The 20,787-nt window shown below is 43.3% G+C and overlaps 1 protein-coding gene across 1 annotated transcript in view; it reads left to right on the top strand.

The window, feature by feature from the left end:
• Positions 1 to 20,787, top strand: part of PRPF3 (pre-mRNA processing factor 3) — a gene marked incomplete at both ends in the record, with an annotated part of 36,611 nt that overhangs the window by 14,439 nt on the left and 1,385 nt on the right. The window contains 9 exons of the mRNA XM_080693307.1: positions 2,123 to 2,429; positions 4,828 to 4,994; positions 6,596 to 6,675; positions 10,410 to 10,553; positions 10,722 to 10,821; positions 10,994 to 11,107; positions 13,148 to 13,266; positions 13,526 to 13,609; positions 16,018 to 16,079. Coding sequence (XP_080549433.1) covers positions 2,123 to 2,429; positions 4,828 to 4,994; positions 6,596 to 6,675; positions 10,410 to 10,553; positions 10,722 to 10,821; positions 10,994 to 11,107; positions 13,148 to 13,266; positions 13,526 to 13,609; positions 16,018 to 16,079 — 1,177 coding nt within the window. The remainder of the gene's footprint in view (positions 1 to 2,122; positions 2,430 to 4,827; positions 4,995 to 6,595; positions 6,676 to 10,409; positions 10,554 to 10,721; positions 10,822 to 10,993; positions 11,108 to 13,147; positions 13,267 to 13,525; positions 13,610 to 16,017; positions 16,080 to 20,787) is intronic.

Genomic DNA, 20,787 nt, shown 5'->3' with positions numbered 1-20,787 from the left:
TTTGGAAGATAAAAAATAAGCTGGATGTGGTGGTGCACATTTCAGGTTCATAGCTAGCCTCAGAAACGCCCTCTGCAACTTAGTGAGACCCTAATAAAAAATAATAATAATAATGCCGGGTGTAGTGGTGCATCCGTGGATCGTGGTTCGAAGACAGCCTCAGCTACTTAGTGAGGCCCTTCACAACTCAGTGAGACCTTGTTTCAAATTTAAAAAAAAATAGGGAAGGGGATATAGCTCGGAGGTTGAATGCCCCTGGATTCCATTCCCAGACCCGCAAAAAATAAAATAATGTAGGTGTGTAGCTCAGAGATAGAATGTCCCTGGGTTCAGTGGCATTTTTTGCCCCAGTACCACAGTAAATCAGTAATAAAAAAAATTTTAAAAAAATGGGCATTGTGGCGCACATTTTTAATCCCAGCATTTGGGAGGCTGAGACAGGATTGTGGCTCATGGATAGCCTCAACTACCTAGTGAGGCCCTTTGCAACTCAGTGAGACTTTGTTTCAAAATATAGAATAAAAAATTGGGCTGGGCTTGTTAGCTCAGAGGTATAATGCCCCTGGTTTCAATCCCCAGAACTGCCAATAAAAAAGGGCTGAGGGAGCCGGGCGTGGTGGCGCACGCTTGTAATCCCCGCGCTTGGGAGGCAAAGACAGGAGGATCGCGCAGGTTCGAAGCTAGCCGTGCACGCTGGCTTAGGAGACCCTGTTTCCAAATAAAAATGTAAAAATAGGTCTGGGAGTGTAGCCCGGAGATAGAAGGGCTTCCAGGAACCCCAGTACCACCAAAAAAAAAAGGGGGGGTGGCTGAGGGTATAGTCAGAGGTGGAATGCCCCTGGGTTCCATCCCTAGTACCAAACAAATAAAAATTTATAAATTAAATTTATTTAGTTATACCTTTTATCCAAATATCGTGTGTGTGTGTGTGTGTGTGTGTGTGTGTGTGTGTGTGTGTGTGTTGGGGGAGGGTGTTCTGTGATTTTTGCTTTGCTGGCACAACCCAAGTCCTTGTGCATGCTGGCATGGGAAGTGCTGTGCCACTGAAGTACATACCCAGGCCCAATTTGATGTCACTGTACTTCATCTTAGGCAAAAGGCTGAGAAAACCCAGTTTCACCTTATTCCATTTCTTTTTGGTGGTGCTGGGGATTGAACCCAGGACCTCAAACTTGCTAGGCAAGTGCTATAGCGCTGAGGTATCCTCTAGCCCATTTTATTCTTTATTTTGAGCAAATAATTTCTCTAGCAAAGTTACCTTTGCTGGCCTTGAACTTGTATTTTACTGCTTCTACTTCCTGAGTAGCTGAGATTTTTTGTTTTAGTTTGTGTGTATATGATACTGGGAACTGAATCCAGGGGCATTCTACCTCCAAGCTACACTTCTAGCCCTGTTTTATTTTTGTTTTGAAACAGTCTCTAGTAGGTATTCCTGAATCTGTAATTCTCTTGTTTCAGCTCCCAAGTATTGAGATTATTTAGGCTCTGTGTGTGTGTGGGGGGGGGTACTTGAGATGGAACTTGGGAATTCTATCTCTTGAACTACACCACGGGTCTGGGGATGGAACCCAGGGGCATTTGAACTCTGAACTACACCCCCTGCCCTATTTTATATTCTTTATTTTGAAAAAGGGTATCACCAAGTTGCGGAGGGCCTGAGTTGCTGAGGCTGTCCATGAACCCGGATCCTCCAGTCTCAGCCACCCAATGCTGGGATTACAAGCGTGCACCACCATGCCCGACCAATTAGATATTTTTAACTTTTTATTTTTATTTTTTTCTTTTGATGGTACTGGGGTTCCTGGAAGCTCTTCTACCTCTCGGCTACACTCCCAGACCTATTTTTGTACTTTTTAAATTTGGAAACAGGGTCTCTTAAGCCAGCAGGGCTGGTTTAGAACCTGCGCGATCCTCCTGTCTCTGCCTCCCAAGTGCAGGGATTATAAGCATGTGCCACCACGCCCGGCAGTTAGATATTTTTAATCAAGATTTTACTCAACAATGGAATTATGTTTACTAGAATTATTTTACCTACTTGTCTGTTTTGGCTTTGCTTTCGTTTATTTTCTGTTCGCCTTAAATGTTTCTTATAGGATTTGTCTCCCTGTGGGCTATTTTTCAGGAAAGTAGAGTTAAAAGATCAAACTAAACCTACACCGCTAATCCTCGATGAGCAAGGTCGAACTGTAGATGCCACAGGCAAGGAGATTGAACTGACCCACCGCATGCCGACTCTGAAGGCCAACATCCGTGCTGTGAAGAGGGAACAGTTCAAGCAACAGCTCAAAGAAAAGCCGTCAGAGGACATGGAGTCCAATACCTTTTTTGACCCCCGAGTCTCTATTGCCCCTTCCCAGCGCCAGAGACGCACCTTTAAATTTCATGACAAGGGCAAATTTGAGAAGATTGCTCAACGATTACGGACAAAGGTATGTAGCTTAGAATATAACCCAGAATTTTTTTTTTTCTTTTGAGGGTCTGGGGATGGAACCCAGGGGCATTTGACCTCTGAGCTACACCCCCTGCCCTATTTTTTATTCTTTATTTTAAACCGGGTCTCACTGAGTTGCAAAGGGCCTCCCTAAGTAGCTGAGGCTGTCCGCGAACCACGATCCTCCGGGTCTCAGCCTCCCGAATGCTGGGATTACAAGTGTGTGCCACCACGCCCGGCTCCCAGAATTTAGAATAAGAAAGCTGACAAAAAGAAAAATACTGTCCACTCAATCCTCTTTGTTGCGGGGAATTCGATAAACAAGTAATTTAAAGAAATAAGTTTTTTCTTTTCTTTTTTTCTTTTTTTTGTGGTACTGGGGGTGGAACTCAAGGGCTTTCTATGTTTGGGCTATACTCCCAAACCTATTTTATATTTTATTTGGAAACAGGGTTTCACTAATTTGCTGAGAGCCTCACTAAGTAGCTGAGGCTGGCTTTGAACCTGTGCGATCCTCCTGTCTCAGCCTCCCAAGCACAGGAATTACAAGTGTGCACCACCACGCTCAGTGAACACTTGATTTTTATCTCCTAAATTGTATTCTAACTTCAAGATTCATCCCAACCTCATTTTAGTTTTATTGAAACAAGGTCTTGATAGGTTGATGAGGGTCTCGCTACTTGCAAAGCTTTTTTCCTCAAACCTGCGATCCTCCTGTGTCAGCCTCCCAAGTACTGGGATTACAAGAATGCACCACCACACACAGTTTTTTGTTTTTGTTTTGGGGGGGTTAGTACTGGGAATTGAAACCAGGGATGTTCTACTTCTGAGTCTCTCCCCCAGCTCTGTTTTATTTTTTAATTTGAAACAGGATCTCTCTAAATTACTGAGGGTCTGGCTAAATTGCCCAGATTGGCCTCAAGTCTGCAATCCTCCTGTTTCAGCCTCCTAAGTACTGAGATTACAGGTCCAAATTGGCTTTACTTTTTATTTTGAAATCAGATCTCACTAAATTGTTGCTGCTGGCCTTGAACCTGCGGTTCTTAGCCTCCCCCATACTGGGATTACAGACCAGTGCCACCACATCTGGCAATCTTCCTAATTATTATTCTACTTAGGGGGGAATTTTTTTTTTTTTTTTTTGCGGGTCTGGGGGTGGAACCCAGGGGTATTCAACCTCCGAACTACACCCCCTGCCCTATTTTTTATTCTTTATTTTGAAACAGGGTCTCACTGAGTTGCAGAGGGCCTCACTAAGTAGCAGAGGCTGTCCGCAAACTGTGATCCTCCAGTCTCAGTCTCCCGAATGCTGGGATTACAAGAGTGCACCACCACGCCTGGCTTGGGGGAAATAAATTGAGTTTGATAATTTTCTCATACAGCTAACAGTAAAGGGAAACAATTCAAAACCCTCTGTGAAATCATAGTATTTGGGAGGCAGAAACAGAAGGATTGCAGGTTCACAGTCAGCCTTGGCAGCTCAATGAGACTCTCAGCAACTTACCAAGACCCTGCTTAAGATAAATAAAATTGGGCTGAGGGTATAGTTTGGAGATAGAATACCCCTAAATTCAGTCCTTAGTACCTAACCCCCCCAACACACACACACACACACACCCTTAGATACTCCAAACACCTGGAGAATTGAATGGACTATATATTCAATTAGTTTTCCTTTTCTGTTTTGTCCTGTTAAAGTGAGGTTTTCAAAGAATTCCATTTCTGCAGAACAGCTGCAGGCACACAACTGTGGTACAATGGAAGAGGGCTGGGGGAAAGATATATGTAAGTAAACCAAGGAATGGATAAAACAGAATGGCTTTTTTCTAAGCTTTTACAAGTGAACTTGTTGCATTAGGCAGAAAGAGTTCAACAGTGGGGTGTTTTAAAATTTGGGCCAGGCGTGATGGTGCATGCTTTTAATCCCAATACTTGGAAGGCTGAGACAGGAGAATTGAAGGCTCGAGGGTAGCCTCAGCCACCACACCCGGCTTATTTTATTTATTTTCAAACAGCGTCTTGCTAGATTGATAAATAAAATAAGCCGGGTGTGGTGGCGCACGCTTGTAATCCCTGCGCTTGGGAGGCTGAGACAGGAGGATCACGCAGGTTCGAAGCCAGCTTCAGCTACTTAGTGAGGCTCTCAGCAACTTAGTGAGACCCTGTTTCCAAAAATAGGTCTGGGAGTATATAGCCCGGGGGTATAAAGCCTCTGGGTTTCACCCCCAGTACCACACACACACACACAAAAGAAAATAAATAAAATAGGTCTGGGAGTGTAGCTCAGAGGTAGAATGCCCCTGGGTTTAATCTGCAGTACCACAAAATGGAGGGGGGATTCTGCCACTTATCTGGGGCTCCAATTTATCTTCCTGTCTGGTTTATCTTGTCTTTAGGCTCAATTGGAGAAGCTTCAGGCAGAGATTTCACAGGCTGCTCGAAAAACAGGCATCCACACTTCAACGAGGCTTGCCCTCATTGCTCCTAAGAAAGAGCTAAGGGAAGGCGATATCCCTGAAATTGAGTGGTGGGACTCTTACATCATCCCCAATGGCTTCGACCTGTGAGTAGGCTTGTTAATACCAAGCTACACCCCCAGCCCTACTTTTAAAAAAAAATTTATTCTTTATTTTTGAAACAGGACCTCACTAAGTAGCTGAGGCTGGCAGTGAACCTGTGATCCTCCTGTCTCGACCTCCCAAGTGCTGGTATTACAAGCATGTGCCACCACTCCTGGCTCAAGAAGCTCATAAATTTTTATTTATTTTTTTATTTTTTTCGGTGGTACTGGGGTTCCTGGAAACCTACACTCCCGGTACTACTACTACTACTACTACTACTACTACTACTACTACTACTTCTTCTTCTTCTTCTTCTTCTTCTTATTATTATTATTATTATTATTATTATTATTACTACTACTACTACCACTATTTTATACTTTTTTATTTGGAAACAGGGTTTCTTAAGCCAGCGCAGCTGGCTTCGAACCTGCGCAATCCTTTTGTCTCCACCTCCCAAGTGCGGGGATTACAAGCGTGCGCCACCATGCCCAGCAAGAAGCTCATAAATTTTTAAACAATATTTTTAGCTGTTTGTCTAGGTTAATGTAGCAGAATAAGTTATATAAATCTATAAAAGCAAATCTGTTGTTTTGTTTTTCTTAAGTGTTGGGGATTGAACCCAGAACCCAAGGTGCATTTGCTTTTTGTTTTGTTTTTGGTCTACAGGATTGAACCCAGAGGTGTTCTACCTCTGCACTATGTCTCCAACCCTTTTTTTTTTAATCTGGAAACAGGGTTTCACCAAGTTGCTAAGGCTGGCCGTGAAACTTTTATCTGATCCTCCTGTCTTAGCCTCCTGAGTACTGGGATTACAGGCGTGCACTACCACATGCAGCTATTATATTTACACAGTTATTGTTTTAAACATATTTTGCTTTTTTTTTTTTTTTTTGTAGTCCTGGAGGTTGAACCCAGGAGCATTCTACCTCCGAACCACACTCCCCAGCCCCCCCCACCCCCTTTTTTGGTTGTTATTACTGTGAAGCAGGGTTTCACTAAGTTGCTGAGGCTGGCCTTGAACCTGCTCTCTTCCTGTCTCAGCCTCCCAAGTCCTGGGATTACAGACATACACCACCATGTCTGGCTCTTACTTACATTTTTTTTGCAACATTTTTGGTGTTTACAGTTTTTACAGATCCAGTCATAGGACACAGCAAGGATTCTTAGTTAATGGGTTAGTGATAACTATAACTTTATTAACACATGTGGAGAACTTTAGCTCTATCTGCTCATCATTCTGATACATGACTTTAAGAGACTGAGTCTTTGCCTCTTCTTACCCTTCCTTTGTCTACACTGTCCCACGGGCTTACTGTTATTCGAGAACATGGCATCTGTCTGGAGCATTAGGGTAGAAAAAAGATTGAGAATGACTGTTGTGGAGAGTGCGTCCAGCCTTAATGGGATCCAGTTTTCTCATCCTGGAAATTATGTATAATCTTATTACATATTGTAGTAGATGTATAAGTGCCTAAAGCAGTAGAGCACATTATAGAGGGTGAATTTTTTCATTGGGTTTCTGAGATTCCTCTCTTGGTATCATCTCTACCCACATATCCTGGTTTTGTTTTGTTTTGTTTTGTTTTCCCTCCAATTTTAGTACAGAGGAAAATCCCAAGAGAGAAGATTATTTTGGAATCACAAATCTTGTTGAACATCCAGCCCAGCTCAATCCTCCAGGTAATGTGCAGATGACTCAACCACGACTCCAGAACTGTGCGCATTGATGAACATGTTCTCAGCCAGGTGTAGTGGTGCGTGCCTGTAATCCTAGAGCTTGGGAGGCTGAGACAGGAGAATCACAAGTTGGAGACCAATCTTAGCAATTTAGCAAGGCCCTTGACAACTTAGAACCTGTTTCAAGTACCCCCCCACACACCTCATAGCCAGAAGTAAAACCTATCTGAACCAATAAATTCTTACTACAAAAAGAAAAAAACCAAAACAAATATGGAAGACGTGCAGGAGTACAATAGTAGTACACAAGAATAAAGCTGGAGCTGCACATGGTGATGCACACCTGTAATCCCACTACTTGGGAGGCCGAGACAGGAGGGTTACAGGTTCATAGATAGCCTCAGCTACTTTGTGAGGCCCTCTAAAACTTAGTGAGACCTTGTTTCTAAATAAAGAGTAAAAAATATGTTTGGGGGTTTACCTTGGAGGTTGAATGCCCCCCTGGGTTCCATCCTCAGTACCAGAGACATTCTACTTGAGAGGTACATCACCAGCCCGTTTTATTTTTATTTTTGTTTTTATTTTATATTTTTGCGGGTCTGGGAATGGAACCCCAGGGACATTTGACCTCTGAGCTACACCCCCTGCCATATTTTATTCTTTATTTTGAAACAGAGTCTCGCTGAATTTCAAAGGGCCTCACTAAGTAGCTAAGGCTGTCCAGGAACTGCGAATGTCTCATCCTCCCAAATGCTGGGATTACAAACATGTATCACCATGCCCAGGTTTATTTTTATTTTGAAACAGGGTCTAGATTGCTGAGGCTGTCCTCCAACCTGTGATTTCCCTGTCTCAGCCTCCTAAGTACTGGTATTATGTATGTGCAACACCATGCCTGGCTTTTTTTTTTTTTTTTTTTTTTTTTTTTTTTTTTTTTTTGCGGGTCTGGGGATGGAACCCAGGGGCGTTTGACCTCCAAGCTACACCCCTTGCCCTATTATTTTTTATTTTTTATTTTTGGTGATGGTACTGGTGATGGAACCCAGGGGACTTCTATCTCCAGGCTACAGTCCCAGACTTATTTTATTTTGGTGGTACTGGGGTTCCTGGAAACCCTTCTACCTCCGGGTTACACACCCAAACCTATTTTATATTTTTATTTGGAAACAGGGTCTCTTAAACCGGCATGGCTGGCTTTGAACCTGCATGATCCTCCTGTCTCTGCTTCCCAAGCTCAGGGATTACAAGTGTGCGCCACCATGCCCAGCCTGGTTATACTTTCATAGACTTTACCTAGCCCCCCCCCCCCAAAAAAAATCACTGATTTAGGTAGTAGGTAGTAAAGTTTGTATTTTTAGAATCATAGGGAATGGGGGGAAATCCTCTAGAATCTCAGAGCAGTTTTCTTTTTTTTTTTTTTTTTTTTTTTTTTTTTTTGCGGTACTAGGGATGGAACCCAGGGGCATTCAATCTACGAGTTACATCCCCAGCCCTATTTTTTATTCTTTATTTTGCTTTTATTTATTTATTTTTATTTTTTGTGGGTTTGGGGATGGAACCCAGGGCATTTGACCTCTGAGCTACACCCTCTGCCCTATTTTTTATTCTTTATTTTGAAACAGGGTCTTACTGAGTTGCAGAGGGCCTCACTAAGTAGCTGAGTCTGTCCGCGAACCGCGATTCTCCGGTCTCAGCCTCCTGAATGCTGGGATTACAAGTGTACACTGCCACGCCTGTCTTATTTTTATTTATATTTTTTTTGTGTGTTTGTGTGGTATTGTTGGTGGAACCCAGGGGCTTGAAAGCATAGTCTCACTAAGTTGCTGAGAGCCTCACTAAGTAGCTGAGGCTGGTTTCAAACCTGCGCGATCCTCCTGTCTCTGCCTCCCAAGTGCGGGGATTACAAGCGTGTGCCACCACGCCCGGCTTCTTAAGTATTTTAAAACAAAACAAAACAAAAAAACTCAAGCCAGATTTGATGGCGCAAGCTTATAATCCCAGTGCTTGGCAAGCTGAAACAGGAGGATCACAGGTTCACAGCCAGCATCAGCAACTCAGTTGCAGAGGGCCTCATTAAGTAGCTGAGGCAGTCCCTGAACCTCATCCTCTGGTCTCAGCCTCCTGAATGTTGGGATTACAAGCGTGCGCCACCACACCTGGCTCAGATCAGTGATTTTCAAATCATATTCCAGTTAAACATTGAGGTAGAGTAGGTGGGATCCAAATGCTATTTTAGATAGCTTTCACTTATTTCAAATTCTCACCAAAAGCAACTAAAACAGCTCTAATTTTGTTTTCTATATTTGTTTCATTTCATTTGATGAAAGAATTCAACTTTTTAAAGAAAAACTACTTAGAAAACACTGCTTATGAAGTATATGAGTAGCGGGGGGGTGGATGCTGGGAATTGAACCCAGGGGCATTCTGCCTCTGAGCTTCTCCCCATACTCCTTTTTCTCTTTTTTTTTTCCAGGTCTGGGGGTGGAACCCAAGGGGATTCGACCTCCGAGCTACACCTCCTGCCCTATTTTTTATTCTTTATTTTGAAACCGGGTCTCACTAAGTTGCAGAGGACCTCACTAAGTAGCTGAGGCTGTCTGCAAACCGCGATCCTCCGGTCTCAGCCTCCGGAATGCTGGGATTACAAGCGTGCGCCCCCACACCCGTCTTTTTATCTTTGTTTTGAATCAAGATCTCTATAGATTGCTGAGAGTCTCCCTACATTGCTGAGGCTGGTCTCAAAACTGTGAGACCAGCCTCAATGTCTGGCTGAAAGGAATGCTTCTTAAAAACAACCATAAGCCAGGTGTTGTGGCATACCCTTGTACTTGGAAGACTGAGACAGGAGGATCGCAGGTTGGAAGCCATTCTCAGCAACTTAGCAAGACTACTTCTAAATTAAAAGTAAGCCGGGCGTGGTGGTGCATGCTTGTAATTCCCGTGCTTGGGAGGCTGAGACAGGAGGATCGCACGGGTTCGAAGCCAGCCTCAGCTACTTAGTGAGGCTCTCAGCAACTTCGTGAGACCCTGTTTCCAAATAAAATATAAAAAAGGTCTGGGAGTATAGCCCGGAGGTAGAAAGCCTCTGGGTTCCACCCCCAGTACCACCAAAAAAAAAAAAAAAAGTAAAAGTAAAGTAGGGCTGGAGGTATAGCTTAGAAGTAGAATGTCCCTGGATTCAATCCCATATCACCACTAAAAAGAAAACATTATCTCTGTCACAATTTAAAAACAACTAACAATAACCTGGGCTTGATAGTGCATGTGTGTAATTCCAGTGTCTGGGAGGCTGAGACAGGAGAGTTGCAAGTTCATGGCCAACCTCAGCAACCTATAGTGAGGCCCTCCAAAACTTAGACTCTTTCAAAATCAAAAATAAAATAGGGCTGAGGATGTAGCTCAGAATTAGAATGCTCCTGAGTTCAATCCTCAGTATCATAAAGTTTTGGGTTTTTTTTTTTTCTTTCCTTTGGTACTGGGTATTGAATCCAGGGGTGTTCTGCCTCCAGGCTTACATCACTAGGCCTGTTTATTTTTTTGTTTTGAAAAAGGTTGCCGAGAGTGTCACTGTGGGGCTGAGGCTGGCCTCAAGACTGCTATCCTTCTGTCTCAGTGTCCCAAGTATGGGGATTAAGGGACGCGCCACCTTGCTGGGCTAAAGTTTCTTTTAATGTGATTGATATTCACCTGAATCGCTAATATTCTTAATACCTTGTTGCTCATTCTCTGCCTGACAGTTGACAATGACACACCAGTTACCCTGGGGGTGTACCTTACCAAGAAGGAACAGAAGAAACTTCGGAGGCAAACAAGGAGGGAGGCACAGAAGGAGCTTCAAGAGAAAGTCAGGCTGGGCCTGATGCCGCCCCCAGAACCCAAAGGTATGTGTCTTAGCCCTGCTACTAAAAAGGGCAGCGAGTTTCTTTAATTCTAGGGAAACCGTAACATCTTTCTTTGAGGGCTTTGTTTTACAGAATCAAAGGAGAGATAAGTTATCCCAGCTAGAGAAGTAACTTAGGAAATTGATTGCTGTCCTTTCTCCACCACAGTGAGAATTTCTAATTTGATGCGAGTATTAGGAACAGAAGCTGTTCAAGACCCCACGAAGGTAGAAGCCCATGTCAGAGCTCAGATGGCAAAAAGACAGAAGTAAGTGCCACGGGATTGGGCGGAAACCCAGGGCAGGTGCCTTTCCCCAACTCTTCCGGGGGTTGCACAGTTGGAGGGAGGGGAGAGTCCTCTGTTGCTCTCTCTTTCCCTTAGCCCTGCCTCTGATCTTCAATGCCTTTCTCACTTGTGGATGTCATTCCTGTCACGACAGAGCGCACGAAGAGGCCAACGCTGCCCGAAAACTTACGGCAGAACAGAGAAAGGTCAAGAAAATTAAAAAGCTTAAAGAAGACATTTCACAGGGGGTACACATATCTGTATATAGGTAGGTGTCCATATGAGGCTGTCCTTCCCCTTAGTGCTTGAGGCAGAAACATTGTGGCCTAAAAGTATTCCCAGCAGGCCCTATTCTCACAGGATGACCCCAGTGTAAATCAAGAGCTACCGAGTCTTTCACAGTGGTGAGGGCTAAAGACTTATTTTTATAATTATCTAATTCTTCTAATTCAAGTCTTTGTTAATTCATATTTGTTCTGAAGAATGAGTGAATGAACAAATATACTTAGGCCAAGTTACAAACTAAGAATTGTTCATCCACTGTGAAGTTTAAAAATGTCTTTTCAAGCCAGGCGTGGTGGCGCAGGCTTGTAATCCCCGCACTTGGGAGGCGGAGACAGGAGGATCGCGCAGGTTCGAAGCCAGCACTTAAGAGACCCTGTTTCCAAATTTAAAAAATATATAAAAATAGGTCTGGGAGTGTACCCTGAAGGTAGAAGGGTTTCCAGGAACCCCCAGTACCACCAAGAGAATGTTTTTTCTTAGTTATATCTTTATCTTGATGTATTGCAATAATCTATCCTTGTTTCAAACTGTGTTCATTGTAAATCTTTTTCTACTTTTGCATTGATTCAGTGTTTTAATTTTATTCTTTTAGGTTGAGTACATGTGTATCTTCTATTTCTTAAATGTGCTTATTTCTTTTAACTAGTTCTTTATTAGAAGAATGGTACATTATTACAAAGGTATTGAATGCTTTTAAGATTAATAAAAGAAGCCGGGCGTGGTGGTACACACTTGTAATCCCAGCATTCGGGAGGCTGAGACCAGAGGATCGTGGTTCGGGGACTGCCTGAGCTACTTAGTGAGGCCCTTTTTAACTCAGTGAGACCCTGATTCAAAATAAAGAATAAAAAATAGGGCAGGGGTTGTAGCTCAGAGGTTGAATGCCCCTGGGTTCCATCCCCAGACCCGCCAAAATAAATAACAGTATAGGAGGGCACTACTTAAGAGCCCCTCCCTGTCCTCTGATTTTTCCTGTCCTTCATAGGTAGTTCCTATCAACAGTTTTTCATGTCCCCTAGAAAATTCTCGTGCTTACTTAAGGACCACATTTTAGGCGTCTGGATGGCAGCTAAAATTGTAGATCTTAATGCTGTCGGACACAATGATCTTTCAGCTATCTTTAGATGACAGTAATTACCTCTCCCTCATTCTTTTTTTGTTTTGGTTTGGTTTTTAGTGGTATTTTACCTCTGAGCTATGCCCCTAGCCCTATTTTATTTTATTTTTTTTATTTGGAAACAGAGTCTTCTAAGTTGCTGAGAGCCTCACTGAGAAGGTGAGGCTGGCTTCACACCTGTGGTCCTCCTGTCTTTGCCTCCTAAGTACTGGTCTCACAGACATGTGCCACCATGCCTGACTCCCTCGTTAGAGTAAATTTCTTTTCCCCTGGTACTGGGGATTAAACCCAGGGGCATTCTTCCTCCAAGCTAAACCCTTAGCCTTTTTTTTTTTTTTTTAATAGAGTGTCACTAAATTGGGAAGGGCCTCACTAATTAGCTGAGGCTGGCCATGTACCTGTGATTCTCCTGTCTCAGCCTCCCAGATATTGGGATTGCAAGCATGTGTCACCACACTTGGCTTCTTAGAGTAAATTTATTTTTTATTTTTTATTTTTCGGTACTGGGGGTGGAACCCAGGGGCTTTCTACCTCCAGGCTATACTCCCAGACCTATTTTGTGTTTTATTTGGAAACATGGTCTCACTACATTGCTGAGAGCCTCACTCAGTAGCTGAGGCTGGCTTTGAACCTGTGCGATCCTCCTGTCTCAGCCTCCCAAGTACTGGAATTACAAGCGTACGCCACCACGCCTGGCTTCTTAGAGTAAAATTTGAGTACTTACTATTTTTTGGTAAGGTGCACAATGCTACACTGAAGAAATATTAGATAGTGGATATATATTTGCTCCAGAGATCTTTAATTTTAGTGAAGCCATGTTGGATTCATCTGTTTATTTGCTTGCTATTCCATCAGGCACCTACTGATGCTTAAATTGAAGACATAACTAAACTTTCCCTCCTCCAGAGTTCGGAATTTGAGCAACCCAGCCAAGAAGTTCAAGGTTGAGGCCAACGCTGGGCAGCTGTACCTGACAGGGGTGGTGGTGCTGCACAAGGACGTCAACGTGGTAGTGGTGGAAGGGGGTGAGTCTGAAAACAATGGAGAGAGGTTTTCCCCAGAGGAGTTATGAGCCATGCGGGGAGAAGGGAGGAAGCGATTGTATTTTAGAGCCATACCTGGATAGAATAGGCTGCATCTGTGTGTATTAGAGTAGGCCACAGACGTGATTTCTGGGATTGCTTCAGCTATCACATTAACCTCTGGGCATTAAGTGTGCTTAGAGGTTCTTTCTGTCCCATCATCTTCTACAGCTATGGCAAAATTCTCCTTCTCTGTTTCCAGGCCCCAAGGCCCAGAAGAAATTTAAGCGTCTTATGCTGCATCGGATAAAGTGGGACGAACAGACATCTAACACAAAGGGCGATGGTGAATGGGGGTCAGAGGGGCCAAGTGGGGAGCTGTGGGGGTGGGGCTGCGCCATCTCTCCATTTGTCATACTCCCTGTGATCTCCAGCTAACACTAGACAGTGTTCAGGAACTTTAGAAAGACACATTCAGACTGTGAGCCTGCTGGACATTTTATAGTTTTTATTATATGATCATATTCATGGGTGTTTTCCTTTGCCTGTCTTGTAAGGTTTTACTACTATAGCTGACTCCCATCTACCCTGGATCTAGATACTGGTTACATGAATGCTTTTAGTTTGAAAATTCACCAAGCCATGTATTCATGTGTGCAGTATCTATATTGTTAAATTCTTTCTTAAAAAGGCTTAGTGAAGTCCTTTGCAATTTAGTGAGACCCCGTTTCAAAATCAAGAATAAAAAAATTGGGCTGGGATGTAGCTCTTAGCTAGAATGCCCCTGGGTTCTATCCCTAGTACTACCAAAAAAAAAAAAAAAAAAATTAAGAATAAAATAGGAAGCTGAATGTGGTGGCGCACACTTGTAATCCCTGCATTTGGGAGGCTGAGACAGGAGGATCACGTTTTGCAGCCAGCCTCAGCTACTTAGTGAGGCCCTTTACAACTCAGTGAGAACCTATTTCCAAATAAAGAGTAAAAAATAAGGCTGGGGGTATAGTTCGGAGGTAGAAAGCTCCTGGGTTCCATCCCCAGTACTGAAGGAAAAAAAAAAGAATAAAATAGGGCTAGGGACGTAGTTTGGAGGTGTAGAATGCCTGCCCCTGGATTTCATCTCTAGTACCACAAGAAAGAATAAAAAAAAAATTTTTAAGCCATGCATATTTGTACGTGCTTGTATTCCAGTACTTGGGAGAAGACTGAGACAAGAGGATCACAGATTAAAATCCAACCTCCGGAACTTAATGAGGCTCTCAGCAACTTAGACTCTGTTTCCAAATAGGAAATAAAATCAGGCTTGGAGTGGAGCTTAGATTTAGAGTGCCTCTAGGTTCAATCCCCAGTACAAAAAAGAAGAAGAAAGGGAGAAAAAATGCTGTTACTAGGGGCATTCTATCTCTGAGCAACACCTCCAGCCTTTCTATTTGTTTTGAAACAGGGTCTTGCTAGGTTGCTGAGTCTCACTGAGTTGCTGAGGCTGATCTGGAACCTGCAGTCCTCTGTCTCAGCCTCCCATATTCTGGGGCTAGAAGTGTGCACAACCACACGAAGCTTACTTTTCTTTCTGTCCAATTTTATCATATATATTTTGCATATATATTCAGATATACATTCATATACACACACACTTTTTTAACATTCTTGTAACCTTCATATTTTCATCAACATTCTTCCCATCTTTGAAAATCTGGATCAGCATTAAACACCCACACAGAACCTTGTATTTATTTATTAATTAATTTATTTATTTTTGCGGGTTTTAGGGATGGAACCCAGGGACATTCGATCTCCGAGCTACAGCCACTGCTCTATTTTTAATATTTTGTTTTGAAACCCGGTCTCACTGAGTTGCAGAGGGCCTCACTAAGTAGCTGAGGCTGTCCGAGAACCGCAGTCCTCAGGTCTCAGCCTCCCGAATGCTGGGATTACAAGGGTGCGCCACCACGCTCAGCTTATTTATTTATTTTAATATGCAGTCTTATATTGCCCAGGCTGGTCTCAAATTTTGGGGCTCTAGTGATAATCCTGTCTCAATCTCAATCTCCCAAGTGGTTGCACTCATCGCTGCGCCCAGCTGAGACCCTTGTTTTTCTTTTTCTTTTTGTGCAGGTCTGGGGATGGAACCCAGGGGCATTTGACCTCCGAGCTATACCCCCTACCCTATTTTTGTATTCTTTATTTTGAAACAGGATCTCACTAAGTTGCAAAGGGCCTCACTAGGTAGCTGAGGCTGTATGTGAACCACAATCCTCCAGTCTCAGCCTCCCATATGCTGGGATTACAAGCGTGCACCCCATGCCCAGCAAGTGGAACCTTGGTTGAGCACGGTTATAATCCCAGTACTTGGGAGGCTGAGAAAGGAGGATCCAGGTTGACGGACAGCCTCAGCTACTTAGTGAGGCACTGCACAATTTAGTGAGACCCTGTCTCAAAGAATAAAAAATCGGAGCCGGGCATGGTGGTGCACACTTGTAATTCCAGCATTTGAGAAGCTGAGACAGGAGGATCCTGGTTCGCGGACAGCCTTCGCTACTTACGCCCTTTGCAACTCAGACCCTGTTTCAAAATAAAGAATAAAAAATAGAGCTGGGGTGTGGCTTGAAGGTAGAATGCCCCTGGGTTCAGTCCCCAGCACCACAAAAAAAAAAAAAAAAAAAAAAAAGAATTTGGGTAGACTTTTAGTTTAGAACTTAAATCTATGGTTTCTTGTCTTCAATTTAGAAGAAGATTTAACTATAATATCTTTTCCAGATGATGAAGAATCTGATGAAGAAGCTGTGAAGAAAACCAACAAATGTGTACTAGTCTGGGAGGTAGGTGATCCTTTGTCAAAACCCTCAACTAGTTTTTTTTTGTTTGTTTTGTTTTGGTCCTGGGGATTGAACTCAGGAGTGTTCCACCTCCGAGCTATATCCCCAGCCCTATTTTATTTTTATACTGAAACAGGATCTCACTAAGTTGATGAGTCTTACTACTTGCTGATGCTGTCCTTGAAACAGTGATCCTCCTTCTCAGCTTCCTAAGAACTGGGATTACACCATATGGCACCATCTCTGGCTTCAGCCAGTTCATAATTGTTTATTCTATTCAAGTAGAGCCGTAAAGTGGGAAAAACCTAGAGTGAATAATCTCTGAAAGAATTCCTGTTTATGTTTGGAACCCTGTATGTTTTTTTGTTTGTGGTACTAGGGATGGAACCATGGGCATTTACCCCAAACTACATCCCCAGCCCTAATTTTTAATCTTCATTCTGCAACAGGGTCCCACTGAGTTGCAAAGGATCTCACTTAGGTAGCTGAGTCTGTCTGTGAACCCCGATCCTCCTGTCTCAGCCTTCCAAATGTTGGGATTACAAGTGTGCACCCCACACCAGCGAGTGGAACCTTTTTTATATGGTCATCCAATTTTTTGACCCTTGTACTCGTCTCAGTGAACCAGTATTACTAATTTCATTTTATTGTTAGATGGACTTACATGTGTAGCGTCCATTATTTGAATTTGCTTCTCTTTTTTTTTTTTCTTTTCTTTTTGCGGGTCTGGGAATGGAATCCAGGGGCATTTGACCTCCAAGCTACAGCCCCTGCCCTATTTTTTATTCTTTATGTTTGAAACAGGGTCTCACTAAGTTGCAGAGGGCCTCACTAAGTAGCTGAGGCTGGCCGCGAAACGCGATCCTCCAGTCTCAGTCTCCCGGATGCTGGGATTACAAGCGTCTGCCACCACGCCCAGCTGAATATGCTTATTTCTGTTAACTAATTATTTATTTGCAGTACTAGGGATTGTACCCTGGGTCTTGGACATGCTAAGTATGCATTTTACCACTGAGCTACAGTCCACACCATTTTTATATTTTTTTGAGACAAAGTCTTATAAATTGCCTAGGTTGGCTTGGAACTTGTTGATCCTTCTGCCTTAGCCTCACAAGTAGTTGGGATTACAGGCAATATTACCATGCTCAGTGCAATATTTTTTTTTTTATTTATTGATTTATTTTTGTGTGGTACTCGGGATTGAGCCCAGGAGCATTGTGCCTCTGAGCTATACTCCTAGCCCCATTTTATCAAGGTCTCACTAAGTTGTGAAGCCCTCATTAAATTGCTGGGTCTGGTTAGGAATCTATGATCCTCCAATTTCAGCCTCTCAAGTACTGGGGTTAAAGGCATGCACCATCATGCCTGGCTGAAATAGCTTATTTTTAAAATGGTAGAGGCTACATATGGTTACACATGCATGTAATCCCAGTAATTTGGAAGGCTGAGACAAGAGGATGGAAGGTTAAGAGCCAAACTCAGCAACTTAGTGAGACTCAGTATTAAAGTAAAAGGCTGGGCATCGTAGGGCACACTGTAATCCCAGTACTTGGGTTCATGAGATAGGTAGATTGAGGTTTAGAGCCAGCCTCAGCAATTTAGCAAACCCTTTTTCGAAATAAAAAATAAAATAGAAGCCGGGCATGGTGGCGCACACTTGTAATCCCCACACTTGGGAGGCTGAGACAGGAGGATCGCACAGGTTCAAAGCCAGCCTCAGCTACTTAGTGAGGTTCTCAGCAACTTAGTGAGACCCTGTTTCCAAATAAAATATAAAATAGGTCTGGGAGTATAGCCCTGGAGGTAGAAAGCCTCTGGGTTCCACCCCAGTACCACCAAAAAAATAAAAAAAATAAAATAGGACTGGGAGTATAGCTCAGAGGTATAATATTCCTGGTTCAATCCCCCAATAAAGAGTGCTATATTATTACTAAGGGATTTAGTTTTTATTCAGATTTGAAAAAAGTATCTGAAAAAGTCTTATTTCCTTTGCAAGCAGCACTCTGTGGCAGATGATTAAAACTGTCTGACACAATTTGAGCTTGCTAGAGCAAGAAAGTCTAACCTATTCTGGTGTTCTCTTCCCCATGAGACAAGCCATTATATAGACTTGAACAGTGTTTTTAAAAGTCCAAGCCGGGCGTGGTAGCGCATGCTTATAATCCCAGCATTCGGGAGGCTGAGACCAGAGGATCGCGGTTTGCAGACACCCTCAGCTACTTAGTGAGGCCCTCTGCAACTCAGTGAGACCTGGTTTCAAAGTAAAGAATAAAAAATAGGGCAGGCGATATAGCTGAGGTCGAATGCCCCTGGGTTCTATCCCCAGGTCCACAAAAGTCCATTTCCTATTTTCTGACCCTGACTATTAAAATAAGAGAGGGGGGGGGAGAGAGAGAGAGAGAGAGAGAGAGAGAGAGAGAGAGAGAGAGAGAGAGAGAGAGAGAGAGATATCGATCAAACTCGGGCATTCTGTCTCCAAGTGTGTGTGTGTACCCTCAGCCTTTTTTATTTTTATTTTGAAACAATGTCCCTAAGTTTCTGAGGCTGGCTGAAAAACTACTCTCCTCCTGTCAGCCTCCCAAGTACTAGAATTATAAGCATTTACCACTACATATAGTTTTGGGTTTTTTTTTTTTTTTTTTTTTTTGGTACTGGAGATTGAAACCAGGGAGGGCATTCTACCTCTGAGCTACATTCCCAAACTTAATTTAATTTTGCAGTACTAGGGGTAGAACCCAGGTGCATTCTACCTCTGAGCTACATCCCCAGCCCTATTTTTTATTTTGAAACAGGGTCTCACTGAGTGGGGCCTCACTAAGTAGTAGCTGAGGCTGTCTGTGAACCCGGATCCTCCTATCTCAGCCTCCCAAATACTGGGATTACAAGCGTGGGAAGCCACCTCACCCGGCTTCCCTGTTTTATTTATTTTTTTTGAAACAGGGTCTTGCTGGGTTGATGAGAGTCTCACTACTTACAGAGGTTGTCATCTAACCTGTGATCCTCCTGTCTCAGCCTACCAGGCTACGAGGATTACAGGCATGTGTTACCGTCCCCAGATTTTTTTCTATTTTTTTTATTTTTTATTTTTTGCAGTAATGATGATTGAACCCAGGGCATTCTACCTCCAAGCTATACTCCTAGCCCTGTTTACTCTTTGTTTTGAAACAAGGGTCTCACTAAGTATCTAAGGCTGGCCATAAACCTCTATTTCTCCTTTCTTAGCCTCTCAAGTACTGGAAATAACAAACATGTGCCACCGTGCTCGGCTTTCTTTCATTTATTTATTTATTTATTTATTTATTTATTTATTTTTATTGTATTTTAATTTTTTTGTGTGTGGTACTAGGGATGAAACCCAGGGGCCTTCTACCTCCAGGCTACACTGCAGACCTATTTTATGTTTTGGTGGGGTGACTACAGATGGAACCCAGGGGAATTTGACCTCTGAGCTACACCCCCTGCCCAGTTTTTTATTCTTTATTTTGAAACAGGGTCTCACTCAGTTGCAAAGGGCCTCAACCGCGATCCTCCGGTCTCAGCCTCCCAAATGCTGTGATTACAAGCGTGTGCCACCACACCTGGCTAATAACCCTCATTTAAATAATAACCATCCTGTTTCTCTGTTTAAGCCCCTTCTCTCTCCTTCCCTCCCTCCCCCCCTCCCTCCCTCCCTCCCTCTCTCTCTCTCTCTCTCTCTCTCTCTTTCACACACACACACACACACACACACAATATCCTGGTCTTTATATCTCTTCCACATTCTGTTCCACTTATCTCTGAGGACACTCGGGTTCAGAAATAAACCAAGTTCTACCCCAGCCTCCTGTAGCCTCTTGAGGTAGTACTTTATACCTGCCATTGCTGCTGGTGCCTTTGCTGAGGGTACCATTACCCTAGTGCTGTCTTTCTCTATCGCTGTTTTTTTTTTTTTTTTTTTTTTTTTGCAGTACTGAGGATGGAACCCAGGGACATTCTACCTCTGAGCTACATCCCCAGCTCTATTTTTTATTCTTTATTTTGAAATGGTCTCACTGAGTTGCAAAGGGCCTGGCTGAGGCTGGTCATGAACCGCGATCATCCTATCTCAGCCTCCCAAATGCTGGGATTACAAGTGTGCACCATCACACCCGGCTTTCTCTGTTACTGTTCTTCACAGGTTTCCCATTTCTTTTCTCCCTACTCAGTTGTTCTTTGTTTCTAGGCCCCAAAGCTTCCTGCTTCTTTACACAGTTTCAGTAAGTTTATATACACAGATTCTCTCAGCCTCTGTCTAACTCCTTTTTTCCTTGAAGGCTTAAATCTATTCCTTGAGGCCTAGTGGGCAACAGGCTCCTCCCATTCCGCCGTGCATGATCTTTCCTGAATTTTTACTCTAGAGTCCAGAATTTTTCATCTTCCCTCCTTCAGTCACAAAACTGAATCCTTTATGTATATGAATTTGTGGAAACTCATACTGTTTTGGAAGGGGTAGAGGTTACAATGAGTTCTCACTGTAAAATATTCAGCTAGGCACATTAAGACACAGATGTAAACTGGGCGTGGTGGCGCACGCTTGTAATCCCAGCATTCAAGAGGCTGAGACAGGAGGATCGCGGTTCGCGGACAGCCTCAGCTACTTAGTGAGGCCCTTCGCAACTCAGTGAGACCCTGTTTCCAAAAAAAAAAAAAAAAAAAAGGGGCAGGGGTTGTAGTTGCCTCTGAGTTTCAGCCC

Source organism: Muscardinus avellanarius (genome assembly GCF_963383645.1).
Source record: "Muscardinus avellanarius genome assembly, chromosome: 3".
Taxonomy (NCBI): Eukaryota; Metazoa; Chordata; class Mammalia; order Rodentia; family Gliridae; genus Muscardinus; species Muscardinus avellanarius.
Note: the sequence above shows the minus strand (reverse complement) of the source record. Positions and strands in the feature narration are given on the sequence as shown.